Source organism: Triturus cristatus, chromosome 8 (genome assembly GCF_964204655.1).
Source record: "Triturus cristatus chromosome 8, aTriCri1.1, whole genome shotgun sequence".
Lineage (NCBI taxonomy): Eukaryota > Metazoa > Chordata > Amphibia > Caudata > Salamandridae > Triturus > Triturus cristatus.
In genome coordinates, this window is record NC_140591.1 from 1,247,217,245 (window position 1) to 1,247,243,863 (window position 26,619).

At 42.6% G+C, this 26,619-nt stretch overlaps 1 protein-coding gene across 10 annotated transcripts in view; it reads right to left on the minus strand.

The window, feature by feature from the left end:
- CASK (calcium/calmodulin dependent serine protein kinase) overlaps window positions 1-26,619 on the minus strand; it is a 1,269,229-nt gene that overhangs the window by 815,665 nt on the left and 426,945 nt on the right. For all 10 annotated transcript variants that reach the window (XM_085622943.1, XM_085622946.1, XM_085622949.1 and 7 more), the window contains exon 4: window positions 11,738-11,815. In XM_085622943.1, the coding sequence (XP_085479069.1) occupies window positions 11,738-11,815 (78 nt within the window). The remainder of the gene's footprint in view (window positions 1-11,737; window positions 11,816-26,619) is intronic.

Consider the following 26,619-nt stretch of genomic DNA (forward strand, 5'->3'; position numbering starts at 1 on the left):
TGGTAGCGATTTTGCCTTCGGTTTCTTTGGCTTTTGGGAGAGAAGTTTGCAGTGCATCCTACATTTCCTCTGACGGTTTGATCTTTTGCTGTGGGTCAGACAGCCAGTCCTGGGAATTGTACCAGAGAATGCGGATAACTCTGTTTAATCAGAGAGTCGTCGCTGCTTGCTAATTGGTAATTAATTAACTGCGTTTTCTAAATTCATGCTTATTTACTAGATGTTTGTTTTCTCTTTGAATAAAACTGAATTTATATTATGAGCTGTAGTGAATAAAATGCTAACGCAGAGAAATTATTATTAGATAAACAAAGTTGAAATAATAAGAAATGAGTTTGTGGTTCTTTAATTAATTACAGAAAATACCAAATGTTCCCTAGGTTTTAATTGTGTTTTAGCTGGTTCTAATTTACCATCAACCAGTCCAACTAATTGGTCCATCGACCAAGTGGTGCAATGCCTTGATGTTAAGGTCAGGATTCTGAAGATGTATATGTATAATATGTATATAATATAAAGCAAATTAATCCTGATGGGTAATAAGGTACCCACATGTCCGGCGCTTTTCTCCTGTGTACAGATTCGAGTGAGACTTATGGAATGGAGTGTGTGTGTTGGTGTTATGGGCACCACCAATGAATGAGCGTATGAATGAGTATTGTGATTAAGAATCTGTGACATAGGGAGAATATGTAAATTTCTGTCCATTGCGCTGCATCATGGGCAAAAAGTATTGTTGCGCCAACAGCGCTAAAGCCAGCCCTGCATTTGAGCCAGTAACAACACATTCATTCGTTCATTGAAACTTTATTCGATCTTTCTTGGTTCAGATCATGAAAGTGCATAGAAAGTACATAAAAACAGATATATAAAATCACATCCAATCACTATGCCTGGGAAGGTCAAGTTGGTGGAGCATGCTCAAATAGATACACACTTAGGATCATAAAACATAAAATAGGAGTTACTAAATAAAAATTAAAAAGCAATAAACAATAAAAGATCCTCAAAATTAATTAATAGACCGCATGTTTCCTTTTCTGCAGGCATGTGTATAAAAAGGATGCTACTGCAAAACAGACAAATGGGTTGGGTAATGATTTAAAAAAATATAATGCGACCAGACATGAGCGGAATTTGTGCCTCTTTAAAATCGGTATGATGAATTTCTTTCTTTCCTGAGCATACAAGCTACAGAAAAGTACCAGGTGCAAATCGTTTTGGGGTGAATTAAGATCACACGGGCACAAGGACAAGTCAGAGTGCTGAAATCTTCTGCCCAGATACCCCGGCATCAGCGGAATCAGGTTCAGGCGGAATCTCAGGAGAATAAACTTGTGATGTGAAAGTGAGACCTCTACTAAATAAAAGAACTCTCCCTTGACCAGTGGGGGAGTTAGTTGGTACATCCAAGCCATCTGCACGCCATGATTCCTCTCTCTGCGGTCATATTGGGCCCTCAGCTTAAAAGGATCCACCAATCTCTGCCTAGAAAACTTTTTACAAGTCGTTGGATCCTTAAAGAGATTTATCAAGCATACGGCACTAAGTTCCGGCTCGACATAATTTAACCATCTGATCTTACTATGGTTCCCCATTTTTAGTAAATCTGCAATGATCCTTTGGTTAAGGGGGGCAGTATCTACGCCAGATCGATAACCACAGCATGAGTGGAGCCAAACTAATTCAATTGGTAATGTATGGAAGGCCGAGTTCTATATGGGTGACATGGTTTGAATAGGATTGTGGCAGAGAGGTTAACGATTTGAAAATTTTATTTTCAATTACTTGAAGTGGTTCAATGGGCGCCATACCCCATACACCTGCCCCATATGTCACGGCTGATACGGTCTTAGCCGATAGATCTTTTTTATAGGGCCAAGAGGTCTAGCGCCCAACCTCCTAGAAAAGGATTTTAATGCCGCTAACTCCTATCCATAACCATAGCCCTTCCTTCTAGCAGATGTGTCCATGATTGATGTTTATCGAATAGGACTCCTAGGTAGGGGGAAGGATTTGACCACCTCGATTTTTAGTGAGTCCATACGTAAATAAGGGATTTTACCCTTTTTCCCTGCCCCTGCAATTATTATAAAAGACTTTGCCTGATTAACTCTTAGGTCCAGGGAATTCATGAAAACCGCTTATGCTGTAATGAGACGCTGGAGACCCAGACACGCTCTAGAAAGCAATACGGCATCATCGGCGTATGCCAAGATGGGGAGGCGTTGGGAATCAAAATTAAGGATATCCAGGGTTGCACCTGCCAGCCCCTCCTCCACACCACTTGTATAGATTAAAAAAATAAATGGTGGGAGGACGCAGCCTTGCCTTACCCCTCCTGAGATCTTAAAGGGGCGGGTGCGGTCCCCATTCTTCCCATACCAAACTGATACAGAAGCGTCAGAATACACTTGCCAAAATAAATCGATTAGGGGCTGGTCGATTCCCATCTCAACCACAATATTCTATAGCATTGGGTGGGACACGCAGTCGAACGCCGCGGATAAAGCCCTGAAAGCGAGAAAGTTTCCCACCCTTGGCTCTGGTATATTTATTCATAATGAGGGAGAGGTTCAGGCACTGGTCAACAGTGACCTTCCCCCCCCCGTTTGGAATCCATACTGGGTCTGCATTAAGAAGTACCTATCCCGCGCCCAGATCTCAAGCCTAGACAGGAGGAGACGACCCATCAATTTAGCTGTTGTGTCTATAAGGGAGATAGGTCTATAATTTTTGGGGTTTCCCTTATCTCCCTTTTTATAAATTGGGACTATTATATTCGTCTTCCATGAGGGTGGAGGGCCTATTAGCGCTATGTTATTAAAACATTTGTCAACAGGGGGACCAAGAGATCTTGATCTTCCTGAAAAAAAGTATATAGGGACCCCATCCGGGCCCAGCGCTTTCCCAGAACTGCATGCCTCTAAACCACGCTTCAACTCTAAAAGAGAACACACTAACTTATCCTGAGGGTTGGTCCCTATTGGATTAAGGAGAGTGGGCGGAGGATCAGTGAAAGAAAAAATACTTGAGTAGTGTCACCCAATCATCTTCGCCTACATAGGACTCTATAGGATCTCCTTGCATCTTAAAATAGGGTGCATTAATCGTATCCCAAAACTCTTTGCTATTTCCTGATTCTGAAGCCTCCTCTAATCTAGCCCAGATCTCCTCCCTCATTACCCTTTCCCTAGACCTTCTTGCCATTTTATATTCCCTTCCTTAGTGCTATTACCAAGGCCTTTCTTGATTTTGAACAGGGCGAGTCGAACCAGCCCTTAGCCCTTTTGGGTTTAGACTGTGTTAGAACACTATTTATAGGTTCTAGTATTTTTGTAAACCCTAGTAACATTACACGGGGAGTAATTTAAGTCCAAGCAGGTTTCGATACTGTCAAGAGAGTTGCTAACCATTTCAAAAAGAAATTTTGATCTGTCAATTTGGGCCTATTTTAATTGATAGCCATTTCTTCTTGCTATAACTGGTGGGTCTGTCACCTTTTGAATAGGCACTTCTCTGGGTGCAGACCGACTCTCGCAGGTTAAAATGGCATGAAAACTAAGTCCTGAATTGGGCATCAACATTGATACAGCTCTCGTTAAGGGAGTTTGAAACCAGGGGGGGGGGGTTTGCGTTCACTACTTGATCATGATCACCAAATTCCTGGCAGAATGTATCCGACTAAGGCTATTACCACAAGTACAGTGGGAATAGTGAAATATCGGATTGCCCATGAGGTCCACCAGTCAACATACATTCTCTAGATTATGGTTGCAGGGGTGAATGTTAAAATCTCCCAAACAGATGACGTGTATGGGTTCCTTTATCCTTTGTAATTTTAATATGTCGTCTAGTTCCCTGTTAACTTCATCTACAGCCAGGTGCGTGTCAGGCCCAAAATTATTATTATAGAAGTTTATTAAAAGCCAAGAACCTTGTTTAGCCAACTCAAGAATTAGAATATGGAAAAGGTGGCTCTTTTCTACAAACTTCTTTATTTTCAGGGCCGACGTATTTGGGATTAGACCTCCATGACGACGACGGGACTTCCCTTGTTTGAAAAGAACGATATCCATTTACAAAAATGGGATCGGTTGCCCAGGTTTCCTGAAGGGAAATTTTTCCCATTGGTCATCACCCAGTTTACTGATAATACTCGCCCCATTCGAGGATGCTAGTAGAAATGTGATAACCTGTCTCATCTTCTGTACGGAAGGCCTCTGGGATTCAATGACGTCAGGCAATATGACTTCCAATGAGGAAGTCGGCCTCGGCTGGCTGTGGGGGCAGTCAATCACAGTGATCCATACCAGAAAGAGGAGCAAAGCTATATGAGAGGGGTAAACCCGGAGTTCCCAGAGGGGTGAAATTTGCTTGGTCCTCCCTATAATACAGAGTTGGTTCCAGACCCAACTGAGGACGGGGTTATAAAAATGACTAAGAAGGAATGCTAAGATCTGGGTACCCTTAGGTGGAGCTCTGTATAATTGAAACAGAAGCAATCTCGAAATTGAAGGATTATTAAAATGGAGTACAACACAATCGCCTTCCATGTTTTTTTGGGTCAGTCCCACCCACCTAACCCTTATTGCCATGATGACTTGGCTGGCAAGCCGCGATCCCATCCCTTGTCAGGCCTATTGTGTGGGCAGTCAGCCAGTTACGAGATTTATTGATTAACTGAATGGTAGCTTCAAACTGCTCCTCCCTCAAAGTGTGGTCGTTTCCAAGAACCAATACGAGGGGTACAGCTGAAAGTGTTAGGTGCAGCAATTGGGACCTGCCCCTCAGTATTTTTCCCCGGTTTTAAAATATCAGCTTTGCCGCCCGCTATTTTAGCTAGCTGTAAATTACTTAGCGGCCTATCAAAGGCATTGCTAGATAGGAAAAGGGGAGTGGGTATAGTATAGGTTCCCTCGAATTAGAATGGTTGCCAATACTTTGCACTGTACTGGATAGCCCCTGCGGTTGAAGAGCGGGAGCAAGAGTTCTCCAGTTCTTATTTTGACGATGTTCCTGTTGGGATGGCTGGAATGAAACGTCTCCTGCAGTCATCGGTGCTCCTGAGCCCTCCTCCGTCTCACGATAAGTCCTTTGCCCTTCTTCCATTCCCTGCGCGCCTCCCGCGGGCCGGCGTGTATGTTTCATAAGTGCTCCAGCACACGGAAAGAGGGGAAGTGAAGTACCTGCTGGCGTGCTCCTCCTGTTTTTCGATGCCAGGTGCTAGGAGTGCTGGATTGCTGGTCGGTTCCCCGCCGTCTCCTCGCAGAACAAAGTGAGGTTCGTAAAGCTTGTACCAGCACATCTGGCCCAAGGAAGGTGCATGATGAATAAGCTACTTGAAAAGTTAGTCTCAAAAGCAATGCACTACTTGTGCCAATTAACTTTTTTTTTTTAAATACCACAGTAAATCAACTGACAGTGCTCTATAAAAACAATATGTTCCCAAAAGAATCACATTCACATGGCAGCACAATAAAAAAAAAAAAATCCAGAAAATTGTTTATGCTGTTCATCTGATACATTAGTGATGATTTGGGATAAAAAAAGTAAAAAAAAAAAAAAATACAGAGACTATACAATCTGTTCAATTAAAAGGTTTTTATTCGTGCAACTTAGATCGCTGCATCACGTTAAAAAAGCCACATTTTAAACTCTTCCGTTTTCAGATCAACAGGAAATCACAAAGCCTGGGTTGTGCTAAAACCTCCTATTAATGGCGAAAAATAACGTTAAATGTGTCTGCGAGTTTCGCCCTTTAAAAAAGAACCTGCATTTAACGAGTAGAAAGGAACAAAGAGCTCTGAGTGTGGAAAACGTACAAGCGATTTATTCAGGTCAACTTTAATTATGACATTTATACAGCTGTCAGTTACGAATAGCTGTGCGTGTGGACAGAATCCGGGCATTAAAGACAAATCCAAATAAGGGACTTGTTGGAAGCATACTTTTGATGCGTGCTGAAAAGGAATTCAACAGAATTAGGTGATGACCGAAACTGGAGTGAAATGAAAGAATTAGTCCGCAGAAGCTATCACCGGGGAACCGCAATGATACATGACCCAAAAACCACAGGAACGTAAATCAGGAAATCCTTTTCAGCGCATGTGCTTTGGCGGAGAAATAGAGCCACCTCCTGGAAGACCATATTATTATTAGCTTTTCAGTCTCCTAAACGTGGTCAGAGTGTAACTATTGGTTCAGAAAAATGTTAAATGCTTTCAGAACATGGTGGAAAGTTGTGCTGCATAGATAGCTTTAGAGCAGTGATTCTTAACATTTTAACGTCAGTGGACCCCCACCTAATCGTTACTGGAATCTAGAGACCCCCCCTCCACCCAAAACTGAATCATTATTGGATTCTGGGGAACACCATTGAGTCATGTATTGTCACTGTGTAGGATTTCGGAATATCAGGAAGTATGGCGCTCTGTCTAGTACGCGAAAGGTGTCCACTCTCCTGGGTGAATACGGTGCTGCCAGGTCAGAGGAATTACCCTTAAACCCCTGTGTATGTGTAGGAGGGAGCCTACACTATTGAAGAGAAACCAAGTCCTGGGCACACGTTATAGGGGTAATGTTCTCGGTTAGTGAAGTATCGCAGACTGAGAGAAAGACCAGTGTGGTTGACAGGTATATTTCTTAGGTTACTTGTATTCCTTATTGAAAAAACAACCAGCCAACACGTGTTTCGTCACCAAGGGACCATATCCTGTGACTTCTTCAGGGCTGTACTTGAAGGTGTGTAAGGTCTGTAATGTCGCACTGCCGGTGATAATTCCGACCCGGCTGGTGAGTAGTAAATGCAAAGTAAAGCGTGATGAAGGTAAAAGGAGGGATGAACCTGGATGCCGGTGATCCCTAGGAGTCCAGTGCCTGAAAGCGCGGTAGAGGAAGGTAAACCACTCTGACCGTTTGACGGGATATTGGAGGTATTATTTTCCTGGTTTTCATCAGAAACCATGACAACCTACCTCCAACGCTGTAGATGTCAAGTATATTTTTAACCAAAAAACCTATTTGAACAGAACAAAGTCCCCAGACATTTTCTGGTTAAGGTTTGAATTTAAATCTGGTTGAATTCACAAATATCTTCCAGTGACACAACTCTGCTAATATAGGCTACTAGGTATCATTCAGCATTATCTTATACTGCCAATGACTATGAAGGTTTAAGGGACATCATCCTTAACCTCTTATTACTTAAAATGTTTGCAAGAATATTTTCAGTTTGGGTTTGCTCTGTCTGGTTGAAGTCAGAAAATCCGTCTGGAATGGTGTGTTCTGGTGTACAATAATTTTGAGCTGCACAAATCACATCTACCTTTTGGTAATGGGTATAGGTGGCCATGATTTCAGTAAGAAAACCGATTCCTTATAGCACGCATCTTGGTGTTCATATAAGAATTGAATGTGTGACTCGAAAGAACAAATTACTATCCTTCAGTAAGGCTCTTTCTGGAGGACACTATTGAACCACAGATTCCTCCCCATAAAACACTCCCCAGGTGCTAGACTGCGTCTGGAAAAAAAAATCATAGCATTGCTTCCACATGCTGCCAGGTGACTTTGTGCAGCTCTGTGATGATTCCACACCGTGTCTGAAAGAACGGAACAGAGTTCGCTATAAGAGCTGCCCCAGCACGCTGATATCAGTTTGTCTTTTCCATTTTAGCACCTTCAGACGTGAAGCATGAACAATTGTTGGTAATCGTTTGCTGAATACTAACTTGGAACGTGTTCAGATATTAATAAGGGACCATTCCACAGAATGGAGAGATGGGAGAGCAATGAGAAATTGGAGGTTAGTGTATCCACCAGAAGGAGCCTTGCCGAAGGTAAGTAACATTCTTCTTAGAGCAGATACCAAAGAAGTATTTCCCCCAGGTGGAAGATTTGTGGAGTGGGCTCAGACCAAAAAGTCCAGCAGGACTGGGAGGGTGAAATATCTTTCACGTTGGGCGTGGCTGTCGGGGCAGTAATGTATCCTAAATGTATGCACTGATGCCAACGTCGACTGGGAGGCGTCAAAAACAGGCATGTTGTGTGCCAATGCAATGGGAGTAGCCTTAGCCCTCGTGGAATGTGCTGTCAAACCTTCCAGGAGCTGTTTTGTGCACAGTGTGTTGCAGATCTTACTATGCAACACTGCTTTCATTTTCTTTGCTCCAGAGAACCCCACAAACAGCACTGACCACTTGATGATCAATGGTAAAATCAATGTAAAAGTTTGGAGACCTTCTGGAGTACAGCTGATTAAGCCTTGCCTCTTTCGGGGGTTAGGAAGGATGAAAGAACGTGGGGAGAGTGATGGATTGCTCAACGTGACACCCATCTGAAGAGCCAAAACTAGGGTGAAACTGGTCTTGAGTTGCTTGTGTTCCCATTCGGAGAGGACCTAGCTTGGCAGTTTGGGCTGGACTGTTCCTAATGGAGCAAGACCAAGGATGACTTGCATGTGGCTGGGTCTAATCTGAGCTGGTATGGTGGGTAAAAAGAAACTATGGATTGAGATGCGGCCCAGAGTTATTACCAGTGGCTGAGATTAATTCAAGCATTACTTTACTTTACTTTTTTGTACACTTCAGTCCAACATGAGAGAGAGTCAAGAATTTTGGTAGAATGCAACCCAAGTCCTCAGCATCAACTTCGACGGGAAAAAGGTTGTGTAGGACAGTTGCACTGACAGTGCCTGGAATTCACTCATGCAACGACCTGACAATCACAATGAGGGACACTGGATTTAAGGTAAGGAGATTCAGCCAGCAGCTATGCATCAACTCGAAAGGCGTACACAGGGGAAAAAAGAAAAAAAAAAAAAAATCAAGACCAGGTTAAGGTCCCACAGTGACATCACAAATGGTTCGGGACGAAACATGCATGTCAAATTTTTAACAAATTTCACCCCAGCAGGTGATTTAAACAAGGACAGTTGGTCCTGCAATTACCTTACTGTGCCTAAGATAAAACAAAAAAAAGGACTTCTGACAGATTTGCGTTAGGGGATCAGTCTTGCAAACGTCACACCAGGAGATAAATTTGTCCCTGGACCCAGCAAAAATGGATTTCATGGGAGGACACCTGGAAGGATGGATAATATACACCACTTCAGAAGACAGATCATATGCAGTCAGTTGCTGGAGTTCAATCTCCATGCATATTGTTGTAAACTGCGCAGATTCGGATGGAGGCTCTTAACCAGTTACTGAAACAGGAATTCCTCAGGATGTGGCACCCAGATCAGATGCTCAATTCTAGGAGGAAGTCAGATGCTCATTCCTAGGAGTTCTGGGTACTTCACTCTCCTAGCCCAATCTGAGCCATCAGAATGAATTGGGACCGGGTATTCCTGATCTTTTTCAGAACTCGAGCCAAGAGAGGGATGGGTGGGAATGAGGAAGTGAACTCTGTATTCCATTCCACCATGAATGCATTGCCTAATTAATGGTCGTGCGGAAACTACAAAAGCACAAAACTTTCAACAGTGCGAGTTCTTGTGCAAAAAGATCTATCAAGGGTTCTTTGCACTTTTCGAAGATGCCCTATGGCACATTGGGATGTAGGTGCGACTTGTGACCTGACAAATGGTGCCTGTCAGTTCATCCACTCTAGCCAGCGCTATGGAATAGCCTCTAAACTTTCTCAATTGATGTGGAACTGATTGGTATGGGTGAATAGTTCCAAAGAGTGTGCCATAGCTCTGTTGTCCTTAAGGTGCGCCAAAGTAGAGTCTATAATGTCACTGAAAAAGTGGTAACCATCCGAAGGCATTCCCATGACTTGTACATCAAGAGAGATTCCTGTGGAACGCACTCAAGTGTCGACAAAGGACATCACTATCACCAATCGCCCTCACCTGACCGAGTGCAGTATCCAGACCTGCGAAGATAATGCATCTGCCAGAGTTTTGACCATCATCAATAGTTTGGGTGAAAGAAAGTTTAAGGCCTTCCGGAACCGCCAGCAAGATCTTGCAGACCATGCCCCAAAGAGCATGTGAGTAGCAGCCCAGCAAACAAACAGCATTTACGGAGTACAGTGTCAAACTGGCCGAAGAAAACATGTTCTTACCAAAAGTAATAAGACTCACTGGAGCAGGGTGCTTAGTACGAAAATCTGGGTCATCAGGTGCTGGTCTATGACTTTTTGTCACATGCCTATTCGCAGGCAGGGAAGAACAAAGCATCTTTAAAAGAAGCAAGGACGCAGCAGTCGTTGGCCGAGGCTGCAAAATATCATTTGGAACATTTGTTTTGGTCTCGACTGAGGGTAGCTGCAATTCTATTGTCTCAGCTGCCCTCCATACCACCACTGCAAAAAGGGGACTCTCTTTCATAGATGGCCCAGGTGGCGAGTAAACTATCAGGCAAGGTGTCAAGACCACTGGCATTTTGTAAATCACTGTAGAAGACATCATCAATCTTTTACACTGAAGACTGATTAGGTCTTCTACAAGTCAACCCCATTACCATCAGCATCTTGGGGTGTCCCGTGCTGTGGTATATACGATCAGAGTCAGAACCAAAGACACAATGGAGCCTTTGCTGATAGGTGGTACACAGCAAAGGCACTAGATTAGAGTCCGCTTGCATGATGACCGGTTGCACCTTTGTTATTTCGTAGTGCAACATTGGTCGAAATCAAGCTGATGTTGGTTCGGGGGCCGAGACTGGCATCGGAACCAGATCTATTTTCTGGAAACAGTAGGTTTGGTAATATTGTTGGGATAGCAGTGACCAGGGTGGAGCACTGAGCCAGAGTAGAAGTCTGCATCATTATTGGTAAGGGGGAGGGGGGAGCTAACAGTAACCCAACTGAAGGTCCCTGCAGTTCCATAGGGCCAAAGGCACCCCATATAAAGCTGGAAGCACTCAAACTTTGCAGCATTGCCTCCTTGTAGGCCTCAATCTGTTGCAGGATCGACGACTGCCCAGGAAATTTGGAATACTTTGGGCTTCGGGACCAGCAAAAAAATTAGTTCTGTGACCGAAGACTTCGAAAGTAGTTGTTGCCTTTGATGCGTGATGAGGTGATGTTTCACTTCTGTTTCGTCTGCATTCGCTTGAAATTGTGCTTCATTAAGTTGAAGTCCAAAGTTAAGATGACGTAGGAAAGGCACGGGAATGGAACAAAGTCCATGCCCACGACTTGGAGCGTGAGCGGGACCTATGCAAAAGCTGCAACGGCTTGTGTTCATCTATATACAGCTTCGCCTCCTGGTCTTAGTACGCTATCAGGTGCAAGAGAGCCCACTTATAGCATGACTTGAGTCATGTTCCGACATTTCATAGACACCAATGACAAACCTCATGCGGGTTCATGACTGACATCTGCTTCCTGCAGTCGCAGCATGGCTTGAAGCTGGTCATTCTGGGTGGGGAGATTGCTCCCTAGCACTCAGGTGAAATCGCTTCATAAGTAATTGGAAAACAGAAAGATTTGGGAGCGGAGCACCAGATCCATGTCAGAATTTACAGAAAGAAAGGAACTGATGTCATCACGCAGAAGTGGCACTTGTACGAGACTCTATTCCATCACTTCCAAGGAGGTGTGCAGTAAGAGTGGAGCTGTATGATGCTATCTAGCAGCACACGTGAGCACTGCTATGGATATATTTTCCAGATGCAAGGTGGTGCCTGGGGAGTATTTCAAGGTGACAAATCAGTGGTTAGTATTCCCCACAGTTAGATCTATTTAAAAGAAAAAAATGAGGAAATCGTATAGCACACCATACCTGGCAACTGCTTCACTGTACACAAACCCAGCATCTGCTCTTTTCACTATTTCAAAACACAGGTCGGCTCCATCCATACTGTTGGGAAAGAAAAAAGAAAGGGTTCGATATGCAAAACAAATCAGCAGATCAACAAAAATATATCACAAAGATAATAGGTTTTCTAAACCTCCAAGTAATACAAACAGCCTGGGTGCAAAAAAACAAAGCTAGTACTGCACGTTGAAAAGTTTAAAAATAAAAATAAGAAACCGAATTTGATTTTAGTAACACTATCTGGAGCAAGAGGGAAGACTGCACCTAAAAGCTGGCAATAGTCAAAAATAGTATTTTGACAAACTTAGTAATGCAATTGGTTGTAATGTCAGCAGCATTTGTGAAGTGCTCAGAAAGGCCCTCATTACAATTGACCTCTTAATGCTGAAGGGGCTGGTAACTGCAGTTATGGGCACCATCAGAATTATAAGATAAAAGGGAATATCACAAATTTGATCACTTTAACCCAAAGATTTGTGGTCACTAAAGCATCCACAATCTGAGGGCTTACATGGTATAGGGAGGCCTGGCCCAGAATTAGTTAGATCCTCGATAACTCATTTCTTAGTAGTCCCTCGTGGTACAAATCGGAATGGGCTAGATTTAACTACCTTCCAAGTTACTGGTATCAATAATTTGGGTGGGGAATTTCCAGCCTATTTCCTGGGCCACTTGTAATGAGGGCCATATAGGTGGCTTGATAAAAACAAAACAGTAACTGCAGCTCTCCTATTTTGAAGCCTACGTCAAAATAGCAAGTTTGAATTTTCTCCAGGGCACGACACACAAGTTAGTAGAATTACAACCATAGCACTCTGTGGCATTTATGTTATTTGGATCTTGATACAGCGGATAACTCATCCCGTATGGACATCTCTGCGAGCGATCGGCAGGTAGATGAAGTAGAGGCAGCATTAGATCAACCAGATTTTAATGTGTTTTTTTTTTAAAGCCGGACAGACTTGTGCATGCACGGATGAACATAGGGGAAGTTTGTTCCAGTGCTACAGGCTAAGGTAAGAAAAAGGTTCGTCCCCCATGTTAAGCAGTGCGGATACGCCAGGGACTCAAAGAAATTGATTGCTAGAACGCAACTTCCTGTTCTGAAGGTACAGAGTAAGTCTGTTTTGAAGGTATTTTCGGCCAGGGCATGACTAGGATTTATAAATCAGGCAGAGAAATTTAAACAGTGCTCTCTTACAGATAGGGAGCCAATATAGCGCTTTGAGCATGGGGGCTGACGGGGTCCTTGGACGAAGGTTGTTTACCGTACGGGCACCGGTGTTTTGGATAACCTGCAATTTCAATAGAAGAGATTTGTTAGAAGCGAAGATTAGGGCATTGCCATAATCCAGGCAGTTTATGATCTAAGCTTGGGTGAGTGTCTTCTGGGAGCTCAACGGAAGCCACCAAAAGATTTTCTAAAGTAGGCACTTAGTACCAAAACAGGTTTCACAGATGAAGGTAATCTGGTCCCTCATAGATAGTAGGTCGTCTAAAAGTATGCCCAGGTTTTTAGCAGTTCTACTCGGCGATGGAGAGTGACCAAGTTCTACCGGCCACCAATCCTTCGTCCAATAGAGCTGAGCTTTGCCAAACAGAAGGATCTCTGTCTTGCCCCCATTCAGTTGAAGACAGATTTATCCATAAGTAATAAATGTATGTTTTATTCCTATCTTGTCACACTTCTCTGGGCCTTGTTATTCTGACAGACACTGGCATTAAAATCTCAAGTTGAAAATTAACAGACTTCCCTTTGGGTTTATTCAAATGACTCCTATCGTGAAATTCCTATCAATGTATACTGAACCAAAGACAGGAAGTCTAAGAGACTTAAGCACAACAGAGATAGGGTATACAACTACTTTATTTAAAAACTTTCCTGTATCTCAAAATGTATTACAGTAATGTATCCACAGTTATTTGATGTATTGAGGTAGACATCTTTAAAACAATATTCATAGAAAGACGTTACAATCAATCAAAATAGTTCACATTAACAATTCTAATCCTTGGTTACACATGATTAGATCAAATATAAAATAAAACATTCAGAATAAGAGTCAAAAAACAATTATTTAAAAAAAATTTAAATTTAAAAACACAAATACAATTGTGTCCTCTTGTCGACGCGTTTCGGTGTATAGTCAATACGTAACACCTTCTTCAGGACCAATACGTTAAAAACAGCTCTCACTACCAAGTACAAAAGATACTTGTCGATGCATTCTCTATCGAGTAACACAGCGGACTACAAAGATGGCCGCGGCGTTGTGGGTAGTAATTTTCATTACAACACTATGACTTGTGTTAATAAATGACTTGCCAGGTTTGAAGTAGTGTACTTCAGGAATTAGAATGCAGGGCTTTACTCAAACGGAATAATAGCGGACCTTGCTAGGTAGATATATATCGAAGGGAGTTTCATCCGACCTGAACGGTTGATTGACGACACTTATAACTACATATAGCTAAGGGATCCCTATGAACGGCGGCCACATGGAATATCTATCAATAAGAATTATCCTTTCAGTGCACCACGTAGGTAGCGAACATTAATACGCGTAGCTAAAGTGCAAATAATAACTATGCGATCCAGTCCTAGTATCTCAAAAAATAGATAGTGAGCGACTTGGTTACAGATTCCATGGGGTGGAGAGTATATAACCCACTCTGGCTACAAGTATTTAATTAATAGCCTCATTAGTGAGTATGTATGGACCTGGTTTTAAAATTCGTAAATTAGTAAGACTTTCTTCTTAAACCCTAGGAACCGGTTTCTGCTTGAATTAAACAAGAGCAGGAGAACCACCGGTATCGTGGATAATAAGTGGAATGAACCACACTTTTTCGCAAGTTATGGGAAGGTGGAGAAAGAAATAAATACACATTGTTTGGTTTTAAGGTGAGTTAATCCATTTCCTAGTAGAACTTTCAACAACCAGGGTTCGCTAACTTCATGAATATTAATATTAGTCAATATACACCTTGCCCCAATAGGATCTATCGAGTATTAAACGATCTCAATGACTGGCTATATACACCATTGATGAGCAGTTTTAGAAGATATACGTGCAAAACTAGGGTGAGTGTCTTCCAATAACTTAAAATCAAGAGCTAACAAGTATTAAGATATGCTGCAACAAGACAAAATTAAAAAATTGTAAATCCTCATATAATCTTGTATCTGATTGGATTATTAGGATGAAGTGAATTGAAACGCCACTTTGGTCATTTAAGGATTATGATCACGTAGCCTCATCTTTGTGTAAGTATATGCACATAACTCAATATGGCTTAATCGCAGATATTTCACCATTATATCTTTGGTGTTATATAAGACTCAGGGGGATCCATTTTGGGTCTTCAGTGATATATGTCCCCATTGATACCTACCAAGGGAAGTACTCTAGGAGACATTTAATTAATTAAAAGCAGTAGTATTTCACCATGTTTGTTATGATTGTACTTATCAACGGTGTTCAGGAGGTTATGCTACATTAAGGTTACACAATGTGGCAGTCCTTCTTAGTATCAAGTACAGCTTTTCTGTACTTTCAGAACTAAACATTGGATTATAGAATGTTAAATGTTCTATTCTGTCTAGGCATCCATAATCAAGTATATCGAACCAAAGAAGAGACTAAGTACCATAAGCACATGAATGTAACATAATTATATGTATTCCCTCTTTTGTAGATTGACTGTACTTGGTAGTGAGAGCTGTTTTTAACGTATTGGTCCTGAAGAAGGTGTTACGTATCATACTATACACCGAAACGCGTCGACAAGAGGACAAAATTGTATTTGTGTTTTTAAATTTCATTTTTTTTAAATAATTGTTTTTTGACTCTCATTCTGAATGTTTTATTTTATATTTGATCTAATCATGTGTAACCAAGGATTAGAATTGTTAATGTGAACTATTTTGATTGATTGTAACGTCTTTCTATGAATATTGTTTTAAAGATGTCTACCTCAATACATCAAATAACTGTGGATACATTACTGTAATACATTTTGAGATACAGGAAAGTTTTTAAATAAAGTAGTTATATACTCTATCTCTGTTGTGCTTAAGTCTCTTAGACTTCCTGTCTTTGGTTCAGTATACATTGATAGGAATTTCACGATAGGAGTCATTTGAATAAACCCAAAGGGAAGTCTGTTAATTTTCAACGTTATATGTACCCGGTCCCTTTTGGTCAAACCTGGGAAACTCTCTATGTATTTAGATTAAAATCTCAAGACCTCGTCCATCCCTATGGCTCACCTTAACTCCTGTTCTCGAACTTAACAGTCTGGCAACTTGAGGACTCCCCTTTATTAAAATCTTTGGATTGCAAGGTAAGCCTCCCGCTTTTCTGCATAACTATGTTGAAATATGATTGAATGGAGAAACGGAGAGGACTAGGGCAAATTCTGCTATCATCTGTGTGATGTGCTGGAGAACATAATCATGCCTCTCTGACAAGAAGACACTTGAATAAATGTGACTTTGTTGTTTGCATGTATGTTCCAATGCTACGTTACTCTCCATCCCTTATCGTTTTACAACATTACATGCATAGTGTAATATGGTGATAGAGGAGCCAGTCTGTCTGATAAGAGAGTCCTTATACCCCCACATACCTGGTTGTGTCACTCTCCTTCACCCATTCTCAATATATTGTATGTTGGATTACTACTGTTCACATCTTATTAGTGTACACCTGGCCATGCTTCCAGAAGCCCCACTTAGTGAGATTAACTCCACATAGGTGGTCATAGCAAGCCATTCTTTTTTGAACCGCACACCACAGCTGCCACATCAATTTTGGAATCTTGATCGTTACCCTGAGCATTTTATACCTGCTTTGCTTGGCCTTTTTGCCTTAGATCCTGTACTACCTAAGACATTGATGAGGTTGTGGATGGGCTGGGAAGACAGGCACCGATAAAAGAGTAGCCTCGAAACGTCCTATGTTGTCTTTCGAAGCACCGGCCTTGAGAAGATAGGCCCAAAGATCTGGTAGTTAGAATACCAATTTAAAATTATTCCAGGGACAAATCCACTTTGTCGCCAAATGGGTGGCCACCATCAATGTCACTCATGATTGACTTGTATATGGTCTACAAAAAACTCTTGGAAAGTAGCTATGCATGCCTCATTAAGGCAATGCAAGAACACGTGGCTCTGACCACCAAATCAACAGTGTCCAATCCTGCAACAAAGATCTGTCTAGAGGTATTCTGATCACTTCAGCAAAATTGTTCTTTAGGTGGCCAGGCATATTGGATACCACCATACTCACTATTTCTCACGAGTGTATGGTTGTACTGAGCTTGCAGCATTTGGTAATAATTGAGTATAGTGTTAGGCTCCCGACTGAGAATACTTTTTGGACCACAGCCTCCAGTTTCTTAGACTCCCTGTCTGGGGCCTTGTGGGAAATGCTCTGCGTAAAGCAGGAAGAGGCTTGGATGGCCAAACTTTTCAGCCAAGGATCAGAAGAGAGAGAGTCAGGATTCCCTGGTGCCAGTCTAAATTGGCAGATATGTCTGTTGATCGCTAGGACAGGTGTTGGGCTTATCCTAGGACACTTATGGGCTCCATTAAGCTTTGCTGAATGGGAGATGCAGTTAGGAAACCGCTAAAAGTGAGCAGCAAAATCTTTGTGAAGATGTTCGATTTGGCCTCAATTGTGGGGATGAGAAACTCTACTACCTCCTTCACCCTTCTCAAAACTGCTGTAAATGTGGCCACCCATGGGGGGATGGGCCTAAAAGGCACTTTATTTACAATTCAGGCCAGGTGGCTAGACCACTGGAATTTTATACCACCCAACAGTAAGCAGTGTCTGAGTCTGCAGGAGAAAGCCAGTTGGCCACCTCTCCTACCATCGTAAGAAATAATTAAAAACACATGTATTTGCTCCGAGTCTGACCCACAAATGTGCTCGATATTTTGCTAGTACTCTCTTCTTTGAACAGGCCCAGGATGGTGCCTTTCTTTTGCATCAATATGGCATTTGACTGCAGTGAAGAGCCTTGATGAGGGACAGGAGCTGGTGATGACGCTGGCATGAGTGCCAAAGAAGTAACCTTTGGCATATCACTGGATGTTGGTCTGGTGCCAGGCGTGCACCCTGTTGCATGTCTCTGGGGTCGACAAGCACCAGGGGAATCCTGCCTGTGGTATCCCAGTCGGGTGCAAAAGGCTTTATGGTGCTCACAGGCAAACCAGAGAGAATCATGTAAAACAAAGTCATGGCACACAGGAATTGAGCTAGATCACAGACGTAAATTCATTATATGCTGGCATTGGACCTGGGACTTGAGTCAGGGATGGAGCCAGCAACAGGGTTGGGCCAGAGTCAGCAAGGGTTCTTTACCAGTGTGATGTTCACCAGCTCAGAGGAGGCTCTATTGGAGGTGGAGACCATCAGGAAGACCTGCCTCTGAAGAGGGAGTGGTGAACTAGATAAGGAGATTTCCTTTCTTCTTGTGTTTATTTTTCTTCTCTTTCGGAAGGAAAGAGAACAGCGCAACTGGGACCCATACCTTGAGTCTTGCAATGATTGCGCACGGTGAAAGGTTTTCCGTCAAACTCCTCAGTCGCCTTTGAGTTCATGAGGCTGCACTGGTCCCAAAACATTGGAGTCATGCTTTAGCCCCAACAAGATCAAGACGGTGGGAAATCTCTTTGCGAACATCACACTAAAGACACATCAAGAATTTTCAGAACTCCATGGCATACATGCAAGTATCTCCAACCCACAAACATTGGGCACCTTTCGACTCCGAACCTACTACTTATGAATGCATTCATGTGGTACATATCATGGGTTATGGTAGATGTTTAATCAAATGGCTATATTGGGGTTTACATACACATTTAACTGATCCACTGGAGGCTATGCTTGTTAAGTGGGAAGAGGACTAGTGCGTTGCTCTGCATTATAAAGAATGACACTTTGTTCTAGAATGCCCAAGCAGAATATCTCATAATTCATACTTTACATGTATACCATTCTCAGTCCTACACAGAGCATACCTCACACTGTGGACACATCACTCAATAGTCTCAGCTGTCTTCTCCAGCTGACCCCGATGTCACGCAGAGGATGCAGACCTAATGCACAAGTTATGGGCTTGCTCTTCGTTGACCTCTTACATGTCCAACATACGGAACGCTCTGACAACATTAACTGGATAATCCACTGGTGAAGTGCCGAACACTGTCTGTTCGGGTTATATCCTAGACCTAAACATTTCAAGGTTATGGCATGATTCGCTCATCTGGTGCTCTTATTAGAGACACAACTCCTGACAAGACGCTGTAAGTTCTCCATGGTTCCCCCTGTATCTCAATGGAGGGAAGAGGTGCTATGCCGGGGTACGGCAGAGACCTGTCCCTTGCACAGCGAGGAATACCACCATCTGCATAAACGTCCCATGATATGAGATGGCATGCTTGAAATTTTTAAATCTCAAGTGGAGAGCGCCGACTAAACTCCTTTCCATACCTCTACATAAACCACTCCCCTCTATTTAGATGCATAGCGCTCATGATAGGTCCACTTGTTTGCAACCTCATGATACCCACAGACGCTCACCGTATTCCTTCACTATACAACTGTCTTTGGTGCACTTACAAGCGTGAGGAAATATGAATTTTTATGGTCAATTGTGTCCCCTATCTTAGACCCCAACGGCTCCATGTACATGCTACAAGTACATGTATGTTCCCTCCACTTCAAGCTACGAAGACGCAAATACAATTGTGTCCAACGTTAATATGTACTCTTTCATATCTGCCATGAATAGGCCAGATATTCCGTTCCTAAGTATGATTGGCCACCGACTTTATATGGTACACTTTTTACGTTTTACAGCTCTGGCAAGATAGGCCCTGAATTCTGCCATCGAGCCTTTTCCTGCTTCTGCCTCTGAAATGCTCCAGCCTGGACCTGCATCCATGTCCATGAACTTTGTCTTACTCCCTGCACGGCTAGCGGTGCCTGACGCGGCCTGTTGCCTGCCAAAAACTGTATTCAGCCTTCAAGTTATCTGCTTCGCTCCTCATCCAATACATTCCTGTCTAGTAGTTTAGGTAAACATCCTTCTAGCTACCGAGCAAAGGGCCCGGCCTCGCTGTCTTTATGCAAGTAATTCATAGGCCCATGGAAGATTCCTGCCCCCTCGCATCTCATGTAGACACATAGACGCTTGTACACACACTAACAGTCAGTATAGAATAGGATCTGTCCGAGAAGACCTTTCCTTCCAGATAATATAGTTCCTTAAACACAAGATATTAGATATGATTTAGGACTAGGTTGTCCTGACACCCCAGACTTCTGTCTCCATATGTAGAGCTAAATGTCAATTCCCCTTCACCCTCTAGTTGCACGTCAATCACACGTCACGCGGCTGCGCGCGCATCTCTGCCAAATATTTCTGCTGACACTGCAGGATTCTCTTATGGATCCACCCACTTGTGACATCATTTTAAATGACGTTTCTAGTATACGCCTGTATTACGCCTATTTTCATTACGTATGTGTATTCTTATCTGTATTATCAGCTGTTACGCCTCCTGCATCTGTCTTAATGCAATGCTTTTCATATAAATATTGTTACTTGTCAATAATGTATTGCTGATCCCTTCCTGAACCTTTGTGGTGATGGAATATGATTGCCTGGTTCGAACTATAATTCCTTTGTAAGGAATAAAACCCTTTTCAGAACCTCTAATATCACGGATTCTGCCTCTTATTTTGACTGAGTTATTCTTACTAGACTTTACCGCATAAAAAATAGTACAGGTAATTTAAATATTTACCACAAGCGGAACCACTAATTCCGGAGCGGTGACATCACTATGGATTCAGTAATAGGATATTCTTCCACGCAAACTTCCCACTTAGGCATAACACAGGTCCGTGACACTGAGATGACAGATCATGGATGGAGAGGGGACGGGGGGGTGTTTTTGGGTTCAACAGGGTTTTTAATTTCCTTTTGTTCTGTTTGTTATCACTGAGTTCATGAACTGTAACCATCCACCACCAGGGATCTATACACCTACTAATAATAAGTTTGTCAGTGATCTGACCACTGTGGTATGCAAATTATGATATACACCTTGGAATGTACAACGCACACTGCATCTACCACTTTACCATTTAATGGGAGAATGAAATGTGCCCATATAATTATGTCATGTATGTGTTAGTACTCACCCAACAAAAAGTAATAAAGTTTGAAGTTTGCTTTAGAAAATGTCCTATCAGGGCAGAAAATTACAGATGAAAACATTGTCAACTATTTCTATTTTTTCCAACATCCAATCATTACTTTTTGATTTCAACTTTCTACACAAATTACCTTTTGTGGTATTCGGTGTATATTTCAGAAATGTATAGCTTTATGCGATCAATAATGAGTTTCACCTCTCTTTCCCACTTATACTGCAAGTAGGCAGAAACAGCAAAAATAGTAGGAATTGGCCACCGCTTAGAATATTGCAAAAACTGATATGAAATAAATGTATTTTTACAATTCTACCCATTACTGAAAGCTGAGAAGTAGGCAATCTTATTGCAGACCTCTTGTTGAAGCCATTTCTAGGGGAAAATGAACACTTACTTGCACAGCACTTTTCACCATAAAAGAAAAAAAACATAACTGTTTTTTATCTCTCTCCTGAGCAGGGGAAACCACAAACCCTAGTCACCTTTACAATGCCCAACATGTGGGGCAGAAAAGTACAAAATTCTCACCTGGATATCCTATGTGGACACAAGTTATGAAGGCTTGAGCGGGACCCGCCCCAAATACCAACAGGCGTTGACAAAGCCAATCTGTCTTATCTATGTGATAACTATTGGCTTTACCGATGTCCTTTGGCCATGTTGTACAGCAGCGTGACTGCTGCAACGAATGGCTAAATGTTGGAAAGAAAGGGCTATCAGGTTGCCAGCGCTGGATGTGCCAATGACTTTTTTCCCTTCGGTCAAGTAGGGGGGTGGCAACACTGAGAGTAGGAGAGAGGAAGGAGGGAACAGGCAACAGGGCGGGGAAAACAGCACTAGGACATGGCTAGCAATGGCCACATCATAACACTTTCTACTTATGACTGGTGGGGTAGGTAACAACACAGACAACCGGAAGGGGTGGGAGGGAAGAAGCAACACAACGGTAATAGGAAAAGAAAAATAGTACCTATATTACTACAGCAGCAGCGGAAAGTCCATATCAAGAAAAAGCCAATCAAGTACTTGGTCCTTGCTCCACCCAAAAGAAGTGAAGTCGGCACATGCTGGCCAATTGAGAAGCAGCAAATACAAATGATAAAGAAGCCAATGAATGGTCAGTGTTAACTGAATTAACTAACTCGCGCCCTTGCCATGCACTGCTTATGACCTCACATATTACATTATTCATGAAATGTTGTTCTTTGACATCATTGATAAAATCACTGATGACATCTGCAATGACACCACTGGTGACATTACTGTGCATGGCGATAATGTGAGTTATAGTTACTTCAGTTTACTGGAATTGGTGAACTTCCGTGTTTTTTTGTTTAAAATGTTACATTTAAACTTACACTTCACTTAACTATAACATCGCTTTAATGATTGCAGCATTTCTAATGCATTCTTACTATGCCCAAGTGAAAGAAAAGGCCCACTGGCAAGTTCTTTAAGACAGGTAGAAAGCCCTATAGGGATCTGCAGGGTAGGCATATTTAAACTGTGGACAGTAAATATGTTGCGTTTATAACGGTTGTGTTCCATCCAGTTATTTGAAGTGCAGGATATGGTTAGCGTAAATTTGTTATTTACTTTTTGTAAACGAATCTTCTCTTTAAAGGAAGGAGGTCTTAGCAAGTGAAGACAATTTAAATGCTCCTTCTGCGCTAAACTGATCAAAAAGAAATCTGAAGAGTAGTTGTAATTTTATCTAAATAATGTTCTTAAACATTTTTACATTTATGGCTACTCAGGCATAACTATTGGTGAACATTTAACAGCATTCTACACTTTTTGTTTTCCGGATTTTGCATGTCTTTAGCCAGCGGGTCGTTCGATGACGTGATAAAAGGGGAACTGCAGCACAAATGTGTATTGCATTGACAACCTTTGCCCAAGGCCTCTCAGCAGCATTGTACTTTGTAGAGATTGAAGTGAGTATACCTGTCTAAAACCAGACTGACTCTCCACACCATAACAGTCCAGCTTTAATTAAAGCAAAGGGTTGGTGCAGAGCATCACTCGCTTTGAGACCTCTTTGAGGCCTAATAAACCTCGTGGAAAGGGCAAGAGTGGTAGAGGAAAGTGGTACAAAAATAACCACAGGGACAGGTATAGGGATGATCAACTTTGGCAAACTGCCGACACAACCAAGAGTCGTGAAGCTACAGAGATTTGGTTTAACGCAAAATATACTGAACTTGTTGAACATGTTTTAGTTCTGAGAGTGCAGGTTTAGGATTCAGAGCCAAGGGAACTCGAGCTGGCTTTATTTTTGTCCTTATGATCCCTGCATTCCAGGACAAAAAACAATGAATGCTTTCACTAGTCTTAAAAATGATCTCAGACTGAGCTACGACAATGGATTTTCTATGGATCAAGAGTCCTTGGTCAACACCTGGAGTATCCAAAGTAGTCCCATGACAGAGGAATCCAGGCCAGATTTTACGGACATCCTTGAAAGATGTGTTTAAATACAAACTATCTTAATGGAACTAGTTTACACAGTCAGAGTCCACCATGGAAATATGTCATAGATCCTACCCTACAGGATTTATGTTGAACATCTCTTCTATAGGCCTTTACCTGGATTTATTTTAGATTTTTGCAATTACTCGTCTGTGTACAGGCCACCTGTTTACAGCGGCTGTTCGATGCATATTGCTATAAAGCAGAACTACCATCTTCATCGATCTGCGGTTACCTTTTCACAGCCAGTTCTGGGTAGTCAATATGGCCTGCAAATCTATGCAGCGTGTTAAATCTTGGCATCTGCACACCAAGGTCTAACTCACGGGATCATGGAGACAAATACTCAAACGGGGCTTTAAGTGAGCTGGCCGGGTCCTGCTGGTGCTGACAGCCAGTTCTTAAAAGCAGGTGCTGAGACGTGTCCCTATCGGGCTCTACAATTATGCCCTCGCCCTCAGGGTGCAAATAAAATCTCAACTCTGCAGCAGCGCCACCCTTCACTACCTTTGATGCAACTTAAAAGAGACTCGTTATAGTTCGGAAATGAAGCATTTTCAATATTATATAAAACAAAGCCAGGGCTTAAAGTGAGCCGGGTTGCGCTAGTGTTGAGCACTGGCAGTTCTAAAAAGCAGCTGTCGATACAGGGTCGGAGTAGTAAGGCGGGCACTCCGGCGATGGCCGAGAGGCCGGTATCCGAGTTCCAGCTGTGGGCTGCTTTTTTGGGCAGCATGGGGTCAGTGTTGTTCGGATGCCGCCAGCGGCCCAGTGGGTGCCTGAGTGCCTTTCTGGGGCAGATGGATGTCCATTACCTCCCTTTTATCAACAGGCAGAGGTGTCACTTCCTTTCTCTGGCTGGGCCGACCCATTAATGTATGCAGATTCAGCGGGTGCAGGGGGCCTGAGCAGAAGGGGCCTCACTTGTTTTCAGGTGTGTTTCACCAGTGGAACTAATTTGTGCATTTTTTTTATCCAAGTTAAGAAAACGTTCCTCTGTCAGAGACTCCCCAACTCCCCTCTTTTTTTTTTTAATAAAACTTCGCCGAAGCAGTGTTTTGCAGAAAGGCAATATGCAAATGTGGGTCACTTTTTAATAGCGTGCCCGGCCGATTTTTAATCCCAATCCAATCCTGTTGAGACGGGTCCCTATCGGGCTCTCCATTTTTGCCATCACCCTCCGGGTGAAAAAAAGTCTTAACTCTGCAGCAGTACCAGCCTTCCCTGCCTTTGGGGTAACTTCTAAGAGACTCGTTATAGTTCTTCACAGTCTCATTTCAGAACTGAAGGATTGTCATATTATATTCAACAAACTCATAGTTGTTGCTTATACAACTAGCAACCATTGACAAAACCAATAGTTATGGCTTGCTGTAGGTGTAATGTTACTTGCTGGATTATATATCAGGGTGCAATGGCAGAAGCAGCAAAATACCAGTCGCAGGGCACACTAAGATAAGCACAGATTGTTCTACTGTCTTTTAAGCCACGCCCTTAATTACATTGTCCACGCACCTTTGAGCCCCCCCCCCCCCCCCCAGGTTTTCATCCAATTTAAAGCCCTAAACAAAGCAAAAGTTGTCGATTATCTCATGCAAATAACAACCACTGACCAAGCCAATGGTCCTGACTTGTTGCAGGTATAATGGTGCTTGTTGTATCTGATATCACTGGATGCAATGACAGAACCAGCAAAATACCAGTCGGGCGGCACTCTATGCTAAGAACAGATTTTTAGCTTAGGTTTTTTAAACCACGCCCCATTGAGAGACCCCCCGAGTTTTTCATCTCACAATGCCCTGACTGCAAAGCAGCTCTGCAGTTTCGAGGCATTGTACACTGTTTTTCCCTCGTAGCTTTCCCCCCGACTGTAGACTGATGTTCTATCTTACGAACTCCACGTAGTTCAAGTGTTTATTTGTAAACGGCTTTGGTGCTGCATAAATGTCAACGTGATTTCCTCTAAGAATACTTGTTGTGGATGAAACTCTGGGGCCCCTGGAACGCCTACCGCGGGGGTATTTGTGAGCCGCCGCTGCTACCGGCGGCCTCGCCGGCTCCGTCTCCCTAGATGGCGCCCCTCCCTTGGCCGCGGGCGCGCGGTCCCCCAGTCCCTGATCTACTCCCGTCCCCCTCTTCAGAATTTTGCTGCTGGTTTGGATCCCCCACTTATGGAGCACGTGTTGTCACTTTGGATCGAGGGTTGCCTTGCGGTTGTGGTTTGTTTACGTTGTTTTGCTTTAAGAAAATGGAACCGTACTGTGGGCATGGAGCTGTGAGGCCTGCACCATTGATCACTCCTGTCTTCCTACTGGGCACCGCTGAGAAAGTTTTTTGCTGTATGTATGTAATATGCTTTTGATGCTCTAGCGGCCGGCCGTGTGGTTGTAGGCCCATACCTGTAACTTCTATAAACTGCAATAAACGGTTTCAAAAAAAAAAAAAAAAAAAAAAAAAGAATACTTGTTGACTTGAGGGGGTTTAACGGATTCATTTGTTCACCGAAAAACAGAAGGCGCGGGTATACTCAATTTATTTTGAAAGGAGCTCCATTGCAACTGCTTAAACCCCACGGTGTGTAAAAACTAGATTATTTCTTCACTCAAACAATAATGTCCTTTGCCATTTCGTGTAGATGTTGCGCTACCGATGCGCTGCCATCCTGCCCCGAGTGGAATCACGCCTAGATTGTACCAGCAGGAGAACAAAACGTGATCTCGTTGCAATTCTTCTTCACAGCAGCAGATGGCATTGTTACGCTATGATGATTTTTTTTAGGTGGTTATAACTCCACGCTGATTTGTCTTAAGGATATTTCTTGGATTTCTTTATTTCTGGAAGCCATGCAACTTAATAATGAGTAAAATTAAAACACATAAGAGTTTAAAAAAAACCTATATCTATGAAGTACAGGAGTAAACAAATTACTCTCACTGCAAGGCCCTCTCTGTGCAGACCCTACTTACAAAGCAGGTTTATTCATCTGTGAAGGTGCGTGTAAAGCGTAATCTTACGTAAAATACAGAGCTTAAAGCAAAACATCAAATTGATGTCATAATGTCACTTTCAGTCTCAACAGTGACGTTGCCAATTGATGACTGCCGACTGCAAAGGATATTTACACCGCCCGCCTTC